The sequence below is a fragment of the Vespula pensylvanica genome, chromosome 6 (assembly GCF_014466175.1).
Source record: "Vespula pensylvanica isolate Volc-1 chromosome 6, ASM1446617v1, whole genome shotgun sequence".
Lineage (NCBI taxonomy): Eukaryota > Metazoa > Arthropoda > Insecta > Hymenoptera > Vespidae > Vespula > Vespula pensylvanica.
In genome coordinates, this window is record NC_057690.1 from 2,493,557 (window position 1) to 2,512,744 (window position 19,188).

General features: G+C 42.5%; 1 protein-coding gene across 1 annotated transcript in view; it reads left to right on the plus strand.

Annotated features, from left to right (window-relative positions):
• The first annotated feature begins 6,894 nt into the window (after positions 1-6,894).
• Positions 6,895-19,188, plus strand: part of LOC122629885 (la-related protein Larp4B-like) — a 138,336-nt gene continuing 126,042 nt past the window's right edge. The window contains exon 1 of the mRNA XM_043813747.1: positions 6,895-9,269. Within this exon, the coding sequence (XP_043669682.1) occupies positions 8,211-9,269 (1,059 nt within the window). The 5' untranslated portion in view covers positions 6,895-8,210. The remainder of the gene's footprint in view (positions 9,270-19,188) is intronic.

The window sequence follows — 19,188 nt, forward strand, 5'->3', positions numbered from 1 at the left end:
TTCTAGAGCACGTTCCCTCTCTTTCTCTTTCTCCTTCTCTCTCTCTCTCTCTCTCTCTCTCTCTCTCTCTCTCTCCCTCTTTTTTTTGCTTCCTCTTTGCGATCTAGGAAGTATGCAAGTAGGTTGGTATCTACCTTACGTGCGAAGTGAAAAGAACGTTATAATCCAGATTCGCGAGCGAGCGAATGTCCGGCGATAAATAATCGAGCGAACGAGTAGATTAAAAAGGGAAAAAGCTTAGAGGAACGAAAGAAAAAAAGAAAGAGAAAAATAAAAAGGGAGAAAAAAAAAGAGAGAAAGAAAGGAAGAACGTTTAAAGGCAAATACTCGCGGACTCCCCGCGAGGCGACCCCGTCTGAACTTCTCTAGCTCGCCTCGCGGGGGGCCCTCTAACGAGCCGTGCAATTAACATTTTTATTAGACGGTTTCTTCTGCCTCCGCTCCTTCCTCTTATATTCTTTCTTCTTCTTCTTCTTTTTCTTCTTCTTCTTTAACTTCTTCTTCATCGTCGTCCTCGTCCTCGTCATCATCGTTCTTCACGTTGCTCTACATAACGTACACGCGACGATACGACGCACGTAATAACTTCTTACACTCATTCGAGAAAATTAATTTGGATCATCCTGGTGCTGAGTCAGTGTTAATAAAAGAGAAAAAAGAAAAATTTTCAAAAGAAAAGAAAAAGAAAAAAGAAAAGTAGTGTAATCATTTATTTCACTTAAATGCAAATGAAAAGTCCTAGACTTAGTTCCGTCTAATTATAAATAATGTATTAATGATTTCTAGATTTACAACGCGCGCGCATACACGCATATAACGTAAAGAAATTTTCAACGATCTCACTCAGAACAATTAGAGAACGTAGCATGACCAATACGGTATGAAATCTCAAGTGAATATCTCTCTCTCTCTCTCTCTCTCTCTCTCTCTCTCTCTCTCTCTCTCTCTCTCTCTCTTTCTATATCGACATATAAAGAACAAACAAAGGCTTATCGGTTGGGCAGCTAGCAAGCGCACGTAGACACGCGCATCGAATGCGAGAAGCTGTAAGTACCGGCGTTGTGTCCTGTGGGGTAGATGGATGATCGAGAGTGGCCGATCACACATCTCGAACCAAGCCGATCGGGTTGGCTGCATTGTCCGGCGCGTTCGATGCGCATAGCCACGGTGTGCTACGTGCTGTACGGTGATTTGGCTAACCACACGTTGTTGAGCCATCGGCGGCATCCAGCATTGTTTGTTCGCTTTGATGAGGCCAATTCGCGTTTCGCTTTTGCGTTTGCGTTTCCTACGTACGTAGGAATGAACGAACGAACGAATGAACGAACGAACGAACGAACGAACGAACGAACGAACGAACGGACGGACGAACGAACGGACGAACGAGCGAGTGAGCGAGCGAGTGAGATCGTGTTAGATGCGATTTTGTACGAACGTGTAGGTGGTGGTACTGTTGTAAAATGAGAGAGAGAGAGAGAGAGAGAGAGAGAGAGAGAGAGAGCAGCAACCACTTGCCTCTCGCGTGAACGTGTGTGCGTGCACGAGGCTGCGTGTGTCATTAGTGACCCCGAGGGTGACCCCAGGATTCGCTCTCACCATACGGGCCTATCAACACTGACCACCGTGCATTCAGTGGAGGCTCCATTACACACGTTTTCTAACGATCCTTGCCTGTCCACGCATGATGGAGACAAGACGACAGCGACTTAAGATACTCGTATTCCTTTTACCTCAACTCCGTTCTAGGAATAAGTACGAAAACACTAGTTGTGATACATTATATCTATTTTCTACTTTATTTCTCTCACAGTTCGTTTCGTTTTTTTTTCTCTATTTTTTTTTTCCTACTCGTTTCACTTTAACACAATCGATAAAATAGTTTTGAGGTCGTCGTGAGTTAAGAACGGCCGAGGTTATCCAAAATCGATCGGACGGGGGGTAATCAGGGGGCTCGAACGCTCGAACAACGCCAAGGAGTAGAAGGAGGCAAGAGAAACGAAAAGTGGCGATGGCGACGACGACGGCTATACCGATACTCGTCCTAAGCAAGCACGACTCCGCCGAACCAGTGAAGTAACGTGGCGCTGCTATTAAACGCAGACACGAGCGAGCGCCGAGCGGAAATTGCCTAATTTCCTGAGTGCGCAGCGCCGATCCGTCAACCTGACGTGACGGAGACGTAGTTGCACGAATACCGTGACTTTTAATGTCAAGTGTCAAAAGAAACTCGGTGAACTCGAACATATAGTATAAGGTAACGTTGACTAAAGGTATACTTGTAGATAGGTAGAGAGGTACCTATATTGTATGTGTACGTATATATTATATGTGTGTATATGTATACTCTAACGAGTGGTCCGGTAATGCGCTTAGTACCGTGTTTGACGGTTAAGTGGATTTTAAGAAACTCGAGAAACTATTCCGAGACACGATCAACTAAGAGCAAAAAAGGGAATAAATGTTAGAAGACGAACGATAATACTGTAGACGTAGTGTACATACCTACATACTAGCCATTTCTACTCTTTGTCCGTATACGTGCGATTTATATATATATATATATATGTGTGTGTATATGTGTGTTGCGTCTTTACTTGCGAAAAGACCGATCGATTTTCGAAGAAGCGAGCTCACGAAACTAGCAGTCCCAATCGTTGAGGAAAAAGATTAAGCGTCGGACGTGGGTCGTCGTTGATAGAGAAACTAATCCTTCGATTTAGCGCGCTACTAGGGGACTAGCTAGGGTGACAGTAGATAAGAGAAAAGCCGCAATTAAGAGACGTCAATCGTTCGAGAAGCTCCCGTCGCTCGAGTCGATGCGCGAAATGTCTCACGAACAAATCGGGTCCGCCAAATCGTCTTACTTGATTAAAACTAGAGAAAAGAACACGTGTTCTGAAATTTCATCGGACGTTTTCAACGAAATTCTATTTATTTCTTCTGATTTGGTACAAGCAAATATCAGACGTCACAAAATATATATATATGTTTTTCAAAAATAGGATTTAACATATCTAGATTGATATACATATAGTACTTACTTATACCTTTCGTGTGAGATCTCTCATCGTGTTACTCGCTGACATGATTCTTCGGTAGGCTTGATCGAAATCAAGCATAAACCTTATTCGCTTCCTTTCTCGTGGCATTCCATGAAAAAGAATACGGATGAACGAGTAAACTCACACGGTAAACTCCTTTCTCCAATGAAGAAGTCACTTTAGAAGAATGACGTTCCTCGTTTCCTATTTCAACGACTTTCTCGTCGCCGAACGTGTTTCCGCGCGAGTGAACAAACGATCGAGGAGAAATATCGTGCGATTAGCGTCGAGCGAATGGACGCACGATCTAGTGGAACAACCAAATTACATGGATCTCGGAATAGCTCGAGATGCATTACCTTCTCTATATATCTACTACAAACAGTCATAATCTTGGTGCATCGAGATGTAGAAAAGGGACATGACTTTAGTGGGGGAGTGGGTGGCAGGGGTCTGGGGGCGGGGAAACATGAACGCGTCGCTCGAGGTGCTTGTCGTCCGTGTTTCTTGCATCTCCGACGGCGTTAGGGAGAAGAAGTAAGTACTTACCTAACTATAGAAAGAAAGAAAGAGAGAAAGAGAAGGAAAGAGAATAGTACTCGCGGTTCCTACGATCTCAGTGGGTTCGTAGTCACGATCCGTGACGTAGGGACCCTCTAAGGAAATTTATGTGCATGGCTGCGAAGGTACGAGCTGCCGACTACTACCAGGGAGCATAGGTATCTCTCTCGGTAAACCGTGTTACTCGCCTACACACTCACATACACACACACACACACACACACACACGTGCTCGCGCGCACTCACAAAAGCGAGTATATTCCTCTCTTTCTCTCTCTTTCTCTTTCTCACTTACATAGGTACATTGGATAGGAGCAATCTCCGGTGTCATCCGTGCGACGTATCCGTGGAGAAGCAGATGCCACATGCGCGCCGCTGTCAGCACGAAGAAAGAGAAAGAGAGAAAAAGAGAGAGAAAGAGCAAGAAATAGAGAGAGGGAAAAGAGAGAGAGAGAAGGATAGAAAGAGTTGGATCAGCCGAGCGTCTTCTCCCACTCCTCGACACGGTGGGCGTGTCTAGCTTCCCCACTACTCGGTCTACTTCCCCTACGACCCCTCCAACGCTCTCCCCACCACTCGACCCCAACCGACCGACGTCCCGAGATGTCCCTCGCTTCGCGAGCGAGCGACCCACAGAGGAGGGGGACGGCTCGTGTCGCGCACAACCGGACCGAGAGAGAGCCTTACTTGCCCGTGTCTTTCGTCGACTGTCCCCGGTTGTACCCACCATCCACGCCTTCCACGACTTCCCATTGGCTCGATCTGTCCCCAGGCACTCTGGTGACACACGCCCTCGCCAACGTTTCAACCGTTCGCCGACAACCAGACAGCGCAGGATCCTTCCTGAGACTTCTTCTTCATCTTCGTCTTCGTCTTCCTCTTCGTCTTCGTTTTTTTACTACACTACTACTATCTCTTCTACCGAGATCAAGCTATAAAAATGATCGTGAACGAAGAACATTTTCTTTTCTCTCATATCATGTATCAAGTTTCGTTCGTTATATATATATATATATATATATATATATATATATATATATCGATCAAATATGTTTTATTTATCTAGGTATGCTGTTTCTAAAATGACCGATCTTGATTTGACGGATGATCCTTCTTATCTCATTTCTTGTTTCCTTCTTTTCCATTTTTTCATTTATGGAAATATGTAACAAGATAAGAATACCACAGGATAGATCCAACGTAAACGTCCAAATACTCGCGTTACTCATTTTTCTTCCTTCCTGTGAATTAACTACACACGTAAATAAGTACACCCTAGCGTTCTTTTTGAAACCACTGATCGGACAGCTGGGAAGCGTAGACCTATTGCGTAACGAGGACTATATTTGCCGAGTCGTAAAACGTAATTCGCTTAGTTGGCCGGATCGGCCAGTTGACGAGGGCTCGACCCTGCTTCTCGTGAAATTGCAATCTCTCTAACAACGAAACGTTCCCCGTAGGTAAGTCTCGACATTTTTTCAATCGCAGACACTCAACGTGACGTCCCTCCGACACTGGTACAGAGATAGACAGAGAGAGAGAGAGAGAGAGAGAGAGAGAGAGAGAAAGAAAGAAAAAAAAATACAAAGGAAAGCTTCGTTCGATCGTCTCATCTTCGGGGATGGAAACGATTGTTTCACCGGGAGATTCGAATCGAGAGGAACGACGAGAAGTCTGATGGAAGCAACGATAACGACGACGGAAATTGAATTCTCTCACCAGTCATCCCGCTGCGAAAGTGCATACACGAACGCACCGTGTTCGACGCGTTTCTCTCGCGAGTCCAGGGGCTGCGGCCATGTATACTATATAGTATACTACCTGCATATATATATATATATATACATCGACGTGCTCGGAGAGATCGAAAAGGGAGCCGGAGGTACTATTCCCCCTCTTTCTCTCCTTCTTCTCCACCTCCTTCTCCTCCTCCACTTTCTTCTCCTTTTGTTTCGCCTCACCCCGTAGAACTGGTATATGTTCTACGGTTCCAACGATTTACCTGCCAGCCCCGAGAAAAAGAGAGAAAGAGAAAGAGAAAAAGAAAGAGAGAAAGAGAGAGAGAGAGAGAGAGAGAGAGAGAGAGAGAGAGTCCGTTAAAATGTACCGCTTCCTTCTTTTAGCGATCCAGACGTTCGATCTGGAGTCCTCCTCATCCAAGTCTACCTTTGTTTTCCACACGGCAAGCTGAAGATCGTGACGTTTCTTTTTTTTTTTTCTTTTTTACATATTGCTTACCGGTAGACGTAGCACTTGCGATCGATGAAAAATTGGAAATCCAATTGCTTGTTACGGTCGATGGAAAAGTTAATTGATGCTTCGTCTCTTGATATCTGTATTATAATAGTGGCAACGATTGGCATCGATTATTGATTATAATAAATAATAGGCTCGAACAGTGAGATCGTAAAACAATCATTTCAATTCAATACTTAGAGTCTATATTTCTAATACGTACATTAAATTCTAATTGCCTGTACCGAGTTACGCATTAAAAATAAACTGGTCCGAGAGTACTTAGGTGCATTCAAAAATCAGACCACAAAAGATTGGAAGCAGGTACTAAAAATAAGATCATAAGACTCGTCAACGACCTATCCATCTCCAGCGACAGATACCTACTCGGGATAAGCGTGTGTGTGCGCGCGCGTATGTGCATGTGTATGTCCGTTTGTGTGCGTGTAACGCATTGAGCATTCCCTCTTACATACACACGATCTATATACATGTATATCGAAGGCAGAGGTGTACGGGGGGTCTCACAAAAGGTGAACCCACTTCGTGGGTCTGCACGGTTGATACGCGTTCGCGGAAAGCGGGAGGCGGCAAAGTACGAAGGTAGAGTAGGGTAGTGAAGAAGGAAAGAGAGAGAGATAGAGACGAACTGGTCGGAGCAAGGAGGAAAGAACGAAGTGGAAGAGTGTTGAACAGAGATGGAGATATGGATCGTAGTTCGGCCGTTCTCGGCAATACTCGTGAGTTTCCGTCTCTTGGTGGTGGCCGCGCACCTCCGCCAAGTTTCACGCTGCGTGGAACGAAACTCGTACGCGATCAGCTCACCGAGCCCGGCTTCCTTACGTATGTGCTCTCTCTCTCCCTTTCTCTCTCACTATCACTCACTCTCTCTCTCTCTCTCTCTCTCTCTCTCTCTCTCTCTCTCTCTCTCTAATTTTCTCGTTTATTCTCTATCTTTCTCTTTCTCTCTTCCTCTCTGTTCCTCTCTTCCTCCCACCTCTCTCTCTCTCTCTCTCTCTCTTTCTCTCTCTCTCTCTCTCTCTGTCTCGCTCTCTTTCTTCATCTTTTTCTCACGGTGTGTCCTACGAAGAACGAGACGAGAACGAGAATACGGACGACCGACGACGACCAGTCGTGTCGTTCTGGATGTGCGCGCGCGTGCCGATCGATCGAAAAATAGCCGGCGAGTGAGAGAGCGAACGAGCAAGCAAGCGAGGAAGCGAGCGAAGGCGGTACTTCGACGAGAGCTACTCGTTTCGCAAGGTTCTCGCGAACGTCGTACCGTCGGCTTTAAGAGCTCCAACGGCTCACGAGAGATTCCAAGAGGAAAAGGAAGAAGAAAGGAAGAAGATGACGAAGGACGGCATCGCGATGGATTATAGTACCCAACGTTCGAGCTGACCGAACGTTGAAAAGTTCGATCGTTCGAGAACGACGCGGAGTCTCTTCGTCGTCGATCTATCTTCTCTCGTGTTGTCCTCGCGTCGTGTCGTGTCGTGCGCGCGCGCGCACGCCCGACCGTCCACTGACCGTGCCGCGTTCGCTCCTAGTGTGTGTCGTGTGCTCTGCCTCAAGCCCGTTGATTTGTCGCCGCTTGAGAAAGGTGGGGATAACGGGAGTGGGACAGGCTGTGCGTGCGTGCGAGAGAGACAAGCCGACGAACAAAGTGGGACGAAGAAAAAAGGCACCACCTAGTGACAGTTCCTTCTTTTTTCTCCCTCTCCTTCTCCCTCTACCTCTACCTCTTTTCTTTCTTTCTCTCTGTTCCTCTCGCACCATATTAGAATACTAATCCTACGATAGAGCGAGCGATCCCTTGTTTTAAGAAGAAAAACGATATCAGTGACTATGCTAATTCGTACGGACTTGGACTTGGACTTGGTTGCGATTTGTTTAATTTCAGCGAATGACAGGACGAATGTGCTTTGCCACGGAGGAGAGAGAAACCAAGACCGGCGTTACCTTTCGGCCGCAGGAAAATTGTTCTCGTAGGCGGGGCCTAAGGTCGGGGACACGTGACACCGAGGAAACTGTCACGCCGCCCTTGTCCTCCCCCTCTCCAACCCCAGCCAACTTCTCCTCCTCTTTCGCTTCGTCACCCCCACCATACACACCTATCCTAACATCGTCGGACTACCGAAAAGTTAGAATTTTGGAGGTGTGTTATGCGAAGGAAGTGCCTTTTCTATTTGATCTGTCCTAAAAATGGAGAAACGTTCGCCTCTCGTGGAATCCCATTTGCGCCTGAAATGTCGTGAAATTTCGGAAGAAAAACGATGACGACGGAGAAACGACGTTTCTTATCGTTTTCCTGGTGGATTTTGATTTTTAATTTAGAGTCCCCAGACATGCTTTCTTTTAGATCGTACTTTGATGCACGAATCACGTGGCACGGAAGATCGTTCAACGTTTCAGGTTGGTGAAGAGAACGATGAGATTATCGACGAAGGAGTGTCGATCCGACACCTGAGAGAAAGAGAGAACATCGTGGAGAAAATGCAGCAAGCTAGCGTGGGTGGCTGCGAAGGGGATTTGGATCAGCGGAGGAGTCCGTGTGCAAGGTCTCCGCAGGTGAAGTGCGAGCCGTCGAGCGACAACAGAACTATTAGCAGCGAGCTGCTCGATAACGGCAGAGTGAAAGTGAAGCTGGAGATGCCGGAGCCTACCGAAGGTTACGAATCTAAGCCCGAATCACGAGGAAATGATTATCATCATCGTCCGGATTTGGACTACGGTTACGAACGAAAACCCGAAGCTTTTCTCGGAAAATTCGAGAGCTCTGATTATCCCGCTCACTGTCAAGGGATAGGAGGAGGAGGAACAGGAGGAGGAACAGGGACAGGAACAGGAACAGCAGGAGGAGGAGGGACAGGAGGAGTTTATCAACGTCCCGATATAACAAATTCGACTTTCGGTTTTCCTCGTTTTTATGGACCACCTACGAGCGCACCACCTCCGCGCTTACCGGATGCTTTCTCGAGTAGACGTATCGACGAGCCTAAACACGAGGATCATCACGATCGAGAACGATCGTCGCACGATCGACACGCAGCTTATAGGATGGCGGTATCCGCGCTCACAAACGACGGCTACCTTCGTGATCATCATCATCATCATCATCATCATCATCATCATCATCGACCTCCTCATCCTCATCATCCTTCTTCACTTCCTTCTCATCATCACCATCATCACCATCAGCAGCAACAACAGCAGCAATGCTTTGACGATTATCATCGAGCTAAGGCATCGGCTTATCCATCCTTATCCTATCCACCCTTCAGACCGTCGTCCGTGCCACAACGTGCTCCTTACGGTCCTAATCATCAGAACAATAGCATCTACAGGACCACCGGACAATATCAAAACAGGCAACAACGAAAGTGGAGCAACGCGACGGCTTCTCTTCGTGGGTTGCAACCATCGATACCCGTGAGTTATCCTCTCCTACCTTTACGCTTTATCTTTCTCGAGAGATTCTAACTTTCATTTTTTCTTTTTCATTTTCTCTTATTAAAAAATATCTAACGTAAACGTTTCGACTGATTACTGAAGAAAAAGAAGGATAAAGAAAGAAAAAGAAAAAAAGAAAGCAAAATGGATCCGAACTCGACCGCAGGAATCGAAGTTACGATTAAAACGAGACAAAACGAAACAAAAAAGAAAGAGAAAAAAAAAACAATATGTATTTCCTTAGAAATTGGATCGTCCCTCGTAATTCGATGGGATTCAACCGATGAACCGGTTCGTTTTATATTAGATGAGATCCAATCTACTTGGATCACTCCTTCAATCGAAAAAAAGTGGGCGATCGAAAGTCGTGAGGAGTTAAAGCGCTCGTTTTCGCTTATTATCCATTATACTTCGGCGACGTAACTCGAGCATTTTCGCACAGGGCCGCCGTGCCGATACGGAAGTGAAACTCGCCGTTCGTAAAAGCGAGCAGTGTATCGTGTTCATTAATCTTATTAATTCAGCTCACGCTAATCAATGGTTTAGAGTAGAGAGAATAACGTTTTGACGGACAGCGCGTTGCACCTTCCTTTTTCTCTCCTTCTCTCTCTCTCTCTCTCTCTCTCTCTCTCTCCCTTTCTCTCTCCTCTTTGTTTTTCGAAGTTTTTTTATTCCTACAGTTTTTTCTTTTTATTTTTCTCCTCTTTTCCAAATTACCTATCGTAAAATAAAGAGAAGAAAGAAAGAGAGGGAAAGAGAAAGACAGAGAGAAAGAGAGAGAGAGAGAGAGAGAGAGAGAGAGAGAGAGAAGGAGGGGAGGAGAGAGGAGTGAGAGAGACGAGAAATATAGAGTAAGGAGGATCATGCCCGAAGGGTATAGGTATACCTACGCGTTGGTATTAAATGAAATCGAATGAAACCGTTCCTATGACCGTCCGCTCAAAAATTACGACACGCTGGACGAAATTACGGTGATTACGCGGATCGTGCGTCGGTTTCGGCCCTCCGGGAAGGACCCGGCACCTTGACGAAGGGAAGGCTAAAGAGATATGTGTGTAGACCTTGTCGATACCACCGGCATCGGATTATCGATGGAACGAGATCGATGGCTTCTTTAGCGGTCACTCGAGTTCTCTTGAATTTACGAGCTTCTCTTGCGACGTACGACGCTCGTCTTTCCTCGATGCTGTGGACTTCTCTTACTTCTGATACTTTCGATAAAATTTCAATCAAGATACTTACCCGTTAGATACACCCTTTTAACGATTTATGATATATTCGATTATTCTTTTTTTTTCAGAATTGATGAACGACGATGAAATACGTAATCAGTTTGAATAAATATCGTATTTATTACGAGAAATAGGTATCTTCTAACAGATAAGATATACAACTTACGGCATCTTTTATATACATACACACACACACACACATGTGTATCAATGTACTTAGAAATTGTACTGTAAGCACAAATACGCTATAACTATAGTTACATATCTCGATTGGTTGAACGTGAAGATCGGCAAAATAAAAGGGGGAATAGCACGTTCCACTTTCCGTTTTAACGACGAAGGATATACGAGCTATCCGATGGGCTCTTTCTTTACATTCGATTCTCGATCTCTGGGCGGATTCTATTCCAAAAGAAGTAGACTCTTCTAGGTGGTAGGTGTTAGAAGCGAGTCTTTCGAATCGCGCGGGAGCCATCGATGTTCTCAAAGTGTTTGGAATGTATGTATCGTTGAGAAGTAAAGAGAAGAAGAAAGACAGACAGACAGAGAGAAAGAGAGAGAGAGAGAGAGAGAGAGAGAAAGAGAGAGAGATAAAGAGAGACAGAAATAGTATACTAGAGAAGTCCGTGTATACTCTCATCTGCATAGTGTTTCCTCTCTTTAACGATCGTTCATCTTCCATCCTCGGACGTACGCACCTGTATCGAGATAACACTTAGCAAGTAACGTATATCCAGAACGAATAAGGGCATTGAATCGAAGCCGATCCCTTTGGGCCTCCTTTTCTTCGATTCCTACTCTATCTCTCTTTCCTTTTCGTTTGTCGCCGATGTATAACCAAGAGTATCGATTCGCGTTACCACGAAGGCGCGAAGGAGTCTATAAATTTCTATTGCCTTCGGCAAAAATGGCACACCTGTGCTTATTTAGATAGGCGCAGTCTCCCGAACTCCAGATGGGATCGTTTCTATCCAGGATTTTGTATCAATGTCTTTTCTACTACTATTTATTCAGCAAACAAAAAATAATTCCTATCGTATGGATTTGATAATATTGATACTATTGGATCATTTGTTTCGGATTAATAATCTTTTTTTCTTTATAGGTATATACTTTATTACACAACGAAGTAATATATATATATATATATATATATATATATATAATATATATCGTAGATTCTCGCTGAGAAGACATTGTAATTTTTATTTCGAAATTAATTACATAGATATAGGCGTATTTCCTTTGTTTCTCGATCTTTTTTCTTTTCCTTTTCTCTTTTCTTTTATAATTCCATTCTTAACGTGTATACGTTGAGTTTATAATAGATCAGCTTTTAGTTTTTTACTAAAAGTAAAACCTGTCATCTATATGGTATATTAAGTATAAAAACCGTGGCGATTTACAAATACCAGAGTCGTTGGAAAGAGAAAAGAAAGGAGGAAAGGTAAAAGGGGTGGTTGGAAATGGTGGAAGGGGTGGTTCCGCTCGCCAGATGCGTGTATTAGCCGACCGATGCGTTTTTCTACCTGAAGGGCGTTCGATCGAGTGGCAGGCAGACCTACGGCAGCACATGGCACCGCTATGGGGCCAGTTTCGAGGGGCATGCCAGGCCCCGTACGATTCGATTCGTCTCGTAGCCACAGTGCCGAGAAAATGAGAACGGTCTGAGAATGGCCTTGCTACCCTCGCCACGCTTTTCATCGTATACAAACACGACTTACAAAATTAGTAGATAGGTACTATCTGTGTGTTTCTTTTTTTTTCTTTTTTTCTTCCCCTTAACTATGAGAGTATCTACCGTGTTCTAGATCATCGTGTAATTGAAAATTTGGTATTGTTGATGGGATGTTATAATGACGATGACTACGATGATGATGATGATGATGGTTAAACAATATCCTTGTCTTTCAATTTAAGATAGATGAAAACTTAATTAGATGCGTTAGAAAGGAATCTGTATTTTCTAATGAAACGAATCAAATGTTGGTTAGATAATTATATCATTTTTATATTATTCATTATTATACATACATACAGATAGAATATTTATCAAAAGAGTTTATCAGAAATTTATACAAATCGACTGTACGTATTCACTGTATCCTGGGAATTATTTCAGATATGATCTTTTCCCTATATCGATTTGCATTCAATTTTCCCTTTCACAAACTCGTCAAACTCTCCATTTACAGAAATGATAGTCCGTAGGGCAGAGATTTTGCGGGCTCTGGTGTATTATAAAAAGAGTGTTTTATTAGCGTGAAAAGCAGGGAATTTCAATGACACGCGACGATCGCTAGGTAGAAACGTAGGAACGATGTGCAATGTAACACTTGTGGCTTTTATAATACCCTACCGTATGTATATACATACGTATACAGAGACGTGTATACCTACCTACGAGTTGACTCTCGATATCGCGCGTAATCACGAGCAGTCCTCTCTCTTTCTCTCTTTCTCTCTCTCTCTCTCTCTCTCTCTCTCTCTCTCTCTCTCTCTCTCTGTGTCACTTTGTGGCACATGAATTATTAATGGCGCGCGTTTATTCACATCACGCTTTGCCGCCGACCGTCCCCAGGTTTTCCTCTGGATCGCTGTCCGCGATGCCAAACGTACTCTTTTTTTTATATTTCAACTCTTGGCTATTCGACAGCCGATCGACGATCGCTTTATCGTCATCGAGCAGAGAGTAAAGAGAAAATGATGCTTTCATCGTTTGCATTCGAAATGGTGAGAAAAGGGGGATGACTAGAGTCCTTTATTTATTTTATCTTTTTAACAAATTCTCAGATATCTATCATATCGTTTTGTTTATTTTCGTAATGGAATAATCTCGATAATTTTTATTTCTTGACATTTAATAGTTCGATTACATTCTTAGATACCATTCTTATATTCCATTAGATATTAGATGTTTGGTAAAAATCCAAAAATAGACTGCAAAGCGTGTTATATTTATTGGAAATCGGGTAATAGCTAAATGATCAGAGTCTGTAATATTTTACATCCGCTTTGTTGAGAATAAAAATTCTCTTTATTTTCTAATTTTACGCATTTTTCCCTTATACGCGCCCGAGTATGTGAAACAAGAAAAATAAAAAGATCTCGCAATTTACTGAATTTTTCATCATTCATACAAAATTCAGACATACTCAAAATGTAATCGTTCGAACGTAAAAAAAGAAAAAAAAAAAATAATGTCGATAATGTCGATCGGGTAACTTTTCAAGAAATCATTTAACGCGTCGAAACAATTTCATTCTTTCTTCTGTGCAACGTAGATAATTCGATGTGGCGAACGGAAGAAAGCCCAAAAGAGAGGGAAAAAAAAGGAAAAAAAGAAGAGAAAAAAGAAAAGAGAATTGGAAGGCCGCAGCCCTCAGGATGTTATTAAAGGACAGGACGTCAGTCGCCGACGTGCTCACGACAGGGCGCGCGTGCGCGACTAAACCGCAGTCCCGAAGCCGCACGCTAATTATTTATTCTTCGTTATGCCCTCCTTCTGACGTGGCGTGACGATTCCCTCTCTACGCGTCCTCTCGTCGAGTCCTTTCAACGGTCTTTTCTTTCGGGGATATCCTATAACCTCGACGTGATTCCTTAACAAAAATGTCTTCTCCCTAATCTTTCTGCAGATATTTTTTTCTGTCGTTTTTATTTTTTTTTTCTTTCTTTCTTTTCTCTATAAAAAAATTATTACAATTTAATACGATTCAAGTGGATGAATAATGAATTATGATTAGATTAATTTTGTCGAAAGAAACAACAAATTGCAAGAGGATATTTGTAATTATCTATTAATGAAAAGAAAGAAACATTTGGCATAGGTAAAATGTCTATTTGAAATTATAAGAAAAATGAAAATAATATTTTCAATGATCAAAGTAATAATTCTAAAGTGATTTGGTTAATTTCGAATGAAAGAAAAATCGTTCTTAAGGATCTAAGCGAAAAGACTTATTACCTCGTGAAATGAAACGTTGCTACGGCGGTATTGCGTAGCTGAGAAAAGAGAAGGTTCCTTTGACATTACTGTGCTATAAATCGCCATTACATTGTAACTCATAATCGTGTCCCCTGAAGGCACAACGTCGTTTTAAAACATTCCTCTTACGTTCGGCGCCGGTAATAAACGGTTACAAGACTTTTCTCATGTTTCCTTTCACGAATTACCTTTTAAGCGTCTTCTCAACCTAAACGAACGTAACGATGTCCCTTATTCGATCACTACATTTATGTAATATTTTGATATTTATTATTTACGTATTAAATAACTTGCGATGAAGTTGCAACTCCCATTCGAAGAGTCAACTTTATTTCGATCGAAGAGAAATTCCAACCCCAGGCAAAATTTTCAATCTCGACTATGTCCAGGAATATATATATATATATATATATATATATATATATATATATATATGTATATATATGTACGTATGTATTTTTTTCATCGAACACAATGGAAACGCGGAGAAACCTCGCGTAGAACGACCGTTTCGAAAGTCGATAATTTCGTAGAAACTCTTTAATCGTAGAAATCGAGTAAATATACTTCCTTACGTTTACTCGTTAAAAATGGAAGAAGAAAAAGAAAAAGAAAAAGAAAAAAGTTCGTTGTGTAAACCTGTGCGTATATATGCACAAATATAAAAACCCAAACTAAAATGGAGTTTGGTCTGAATAAATTTAAATAAAATGTAAATGATTATTGAACTAAATGTATATAACTAAACTAAACGTAACAAATCACTTAGGTAGCCCATAGAAAGTGGAATAACCGATTGAGAGACAAGAGATAAAAGTCGTAAAGCACATCGACGTTAAAACCGTCTGAAGACGCAACGATGTTATTTATTGCACTATTCCCATTATTTACAATGACAAAGGCACGCTCGTTTCGCTCGTAAGAGCGAGAGAGAGAGAGAGAGAGAGAGAGAGAGTGTGAGAGAGAGAGGCGTCATTAAGTTATCGAGCGTTCTTAATCGAGTTACTTCGACGTTCGCTAACATAAGGCTTCTCATAAATTCGCGAGGCTTGCGAACTTAGGTACGTTTAATTAGTCGAACAAAGCGACATGAGTGTGTGTTAGTAGGTACACGGCCAGAAACCTGCGTTTATTTTCCCGTGTTGGATAAAGCGCATTTATCGGAATGTGCTTATGCTCTTCCGCTTCGTGCCTCGTGCCCTTTATATAGTCCTATAAGGACCGTACTTTTAGAGTATGGTTCGATTCTCTTACTCTCTCTCTCTCTCTCTCACACACACACACACTCTTTCTTTCTCTCCGTTCATTCGTATCTATGGTACCCTGGTCAAACACGACCCATCGATTCTTTATGGCGCCATTAAATGTACGCGGAGTCATAGTCGCATAGTAAACATTATTATAATCCGAGCGTGGTGTTCCATGGCCGTGCCGATTACGCCACAAAGGGCACGGACCGAGCTCTTTACGAGCGCCGACACCTACCAACCGATCGACGTGCACGAAGCGAGAGCAGAAAGAAGATAAGGAGGAGAAAGAAGAAGAAGAAGAAGAAGAAGAAAGAGAAGAAGAAGAAGAAGAGGCGTACTCGCGTCGATATTCCAAGCACGGATATTAAAGTAATTGATGCCTCCATAAAACGATGCGCGGAAAGTCGACTTCTCGATGTCCCTGAGACCGTTTGACCGTAGTAAGCACGTATTCCTGTAATTTCCTTTGCTCTCTCTCTCTCTCTCTCTCTCTCTCTCTCTCTCTCTCTCTCTCTCTCTCTCTTTACTTCTCTATCTGTCTCTCTCTCTCTCTCTCTCTCTCTCTGTTTTTTTGTTTCTTTCCTCCCGCTTCTTTTCTCTTTTTTTTCTTTCTACACCTGTTACGGTATCACGTTTTGGAAGTCGTCCGAACAAGCGTACACCGTAATTTAAAAATTCACCACAGATCCACTCTTAAACGCTTGGTCCTCTTCCTTCGTTTTCCTAAGATACTCGAGAAGATTTATCGTTGGCTATTATCAGACATAAATCATCTTTCCCTTAAGACTTTTCAATACCGTCTTCAAACGAACAATCATATCTACATAGTATGTACATAGATTGTATACGAGATATAAGATAAATTATGATAGAAGAAGAGAAAAAGAGCTGATTTTATTGAGGAAAAATGTCAAAGGAGAAAAAGATAAAAATTTACGAGGAAATACGAATTCCAGAAATTGAATGAGACAAACGAAAGTAAGTGAATAATTAAAACCATATAATAAAATATTTCGTTGCTTTAGTTTTACTGAATTTTCTTTGCAAACAGCATTGTATCATCGCTTTATTCTCTAACATACATTTTAATCTTACAACTTGGTAAAAGGATAACGGAAAGGAAAATAAGAGAGTGAGAGAGATAGAGGGCAACAAAAATAAAAAACAAAGAAAAAGAAAGAGAAAAGGAAAGAAAAGAATCAAAGAAAGAAGAAGATCGTTCAGCGGAAGGTAGAAAAATATTTATGAGAAAAGCATCCTTTCTCATAATATCCCTGTTATACCTTTCGGGCTCGCGTACTTACGAGCACGGTCTAAAGCCGCGGGAAGAAGAACTAAAAAGGGAAGGCGCCGAGGTCTAATACGATCTCACGATAGACGGCATCGCTCGCGCCGTAAAACTCGCTTTTACACCATGGAGGCAGGCGTGCAGTCGTCGCCCACGCGATCCACCCGGTCTTTAAATCGTTCGAGTACCTACATCCTCTGTGTTCTGTTGCGAACCGGGGACACAGTGTCTTGCTGCCCGAGTTATATTAACAGCTTTGACTGTGACCTTCGACGATGAAAGAAGAAAATGTGATCTCTCAAATACAATGAAACGGACTTGTATATTTTCTATTTTTTTTTTCTTTTCTTTTCTTTTTTCATTCGATTAGTGATGGCGTTTCAGTGAATCATTAAACGAAAAATTAACGAAATAACAAACGCCCTCTGTATCGTATTTAAAAGACACCTTATTCTTTTCTTTTTTTTTTTTTTTGTAGTTCATCTCTACGAATGAGAAATATTAATCTCCGGATTTTATCCAAGCGCGAACTTCCTCTCCCTATCTTTTCGAGCTTGTACGTATCGCTTCGAAGGAGGAACGAATTAGAAAGAAAAAGAGAGAATATTAAAAGAAAAATTTGAAGGAAGAAGAAAAAATAAACAGCAAGAAGAAAGTAAGAAATAAGAAAGGGAAGGTGAGTTTGGTATAGGTGCGAGCAGGCGATCATTCTCGATGGACAGAAAATAATTACGTCGAACGGTCGGCTCTTTGGCTTAGGTCGATCGTAAGGACTTGAAAAGGGAATGGCTGAACTCGAGCTTTGGGATCCAAGTGATCGTCAGAGAAAGAGAGAGAGAGATAGAGAGAGAGAGAGAGAGAGAGAGAGAGACGAAGAGAGGAATAGGGATGCTGCATGGAAAGGGCACATGGAAGGAACAGCGTGTAACGATGTATCAAGCTGTTGCGCCCCTGGCGTGTCCGGCAATGGTGGCGTGGATCGTCGCTTTGAACTGGACCGTGCCGCTTCGGCTTTGCATCATGCCTTTACACGCTCCCAATGCCCAAACGAGGAACGATAATGCCTCTCGCTCTCGTCCTGTTCCCGCGCATAGACACTATTAATTTCGTATCCCTTCCTTCGCGAACTATGGACCACTGGCTCGATATGCCGACCGATATGCCGATTTCTTACTACCGATTATTGACTCGTCGTGTTTCTTCTACTCGGCTTTTCATTCGATGAATGCATGTACTGTGTAATACTGTACTGTACTGTACGTTGGAGTATAGTACGATACACATACTGTGTAGTATATACTGTATAAGATTCGCAAAGCTTCTGTTAAAATCACGCTTTCGAACGCACCTACTTATTTACTTCGCATAAATTGTAATTATTTGTGTGGTTAGATCATGCTTTTTTTCTTTTCTTTTTTTTTTCTTTTTTTAATTTTATCAGAAATAACGAGGGATTAGAAATCTTACGAATTAGATTAAAGGTCATATACGTATTTTAGTCTCAACGGAATCCTCATGATATCCCTCGTGTTAGATGGAAGAACGTAGCAATCGTGCGAACGTTTAATGGTTAGTGAGTATATTACGAAGACAGGTTTAGCGACATTTTCAAAGAGCACACGGATGCCGACGATCTTGTTCTGATCTAAGAAACGAGAAAAAAAAGGAAGGAAAAAATATCCTCTCAACGCCAAGACGTTGAATTACGTGGCTCGTTGAACGTTATCTTGGAAGATAGCAGTAGGTACGTTCTAATATCGAGAAGCCGCGTCATCGCGTTTCCCTGCTTCAATGACATAGTCTAGAAAAGGATGGTGTTATCGGTAATGACGGTTTGACAGGTGCGAGTCTATCTCTTTCTCTCTCTCTCTCTCTCTTTCATCGATCGATGGTTGTAGTTATAAAACTGATAGGATGCGGAATGACAGGAAAACGCAAGATACGTTTCGCACGTGCCATCTGTATATGTACAACTTACGTTGCTTAAGTATTTGTATACGTGTACGTATATGAAGGATTCCGGTTCGAATGATCTTGCCTTTCCACGTCTTTCGATTAGCCTCTTTACATTTGCCTCTTCTTACTTCGTGTCGTAGACCTGTTCCTAAAGATCTTACCATCCGATAATACGAGTTACTTC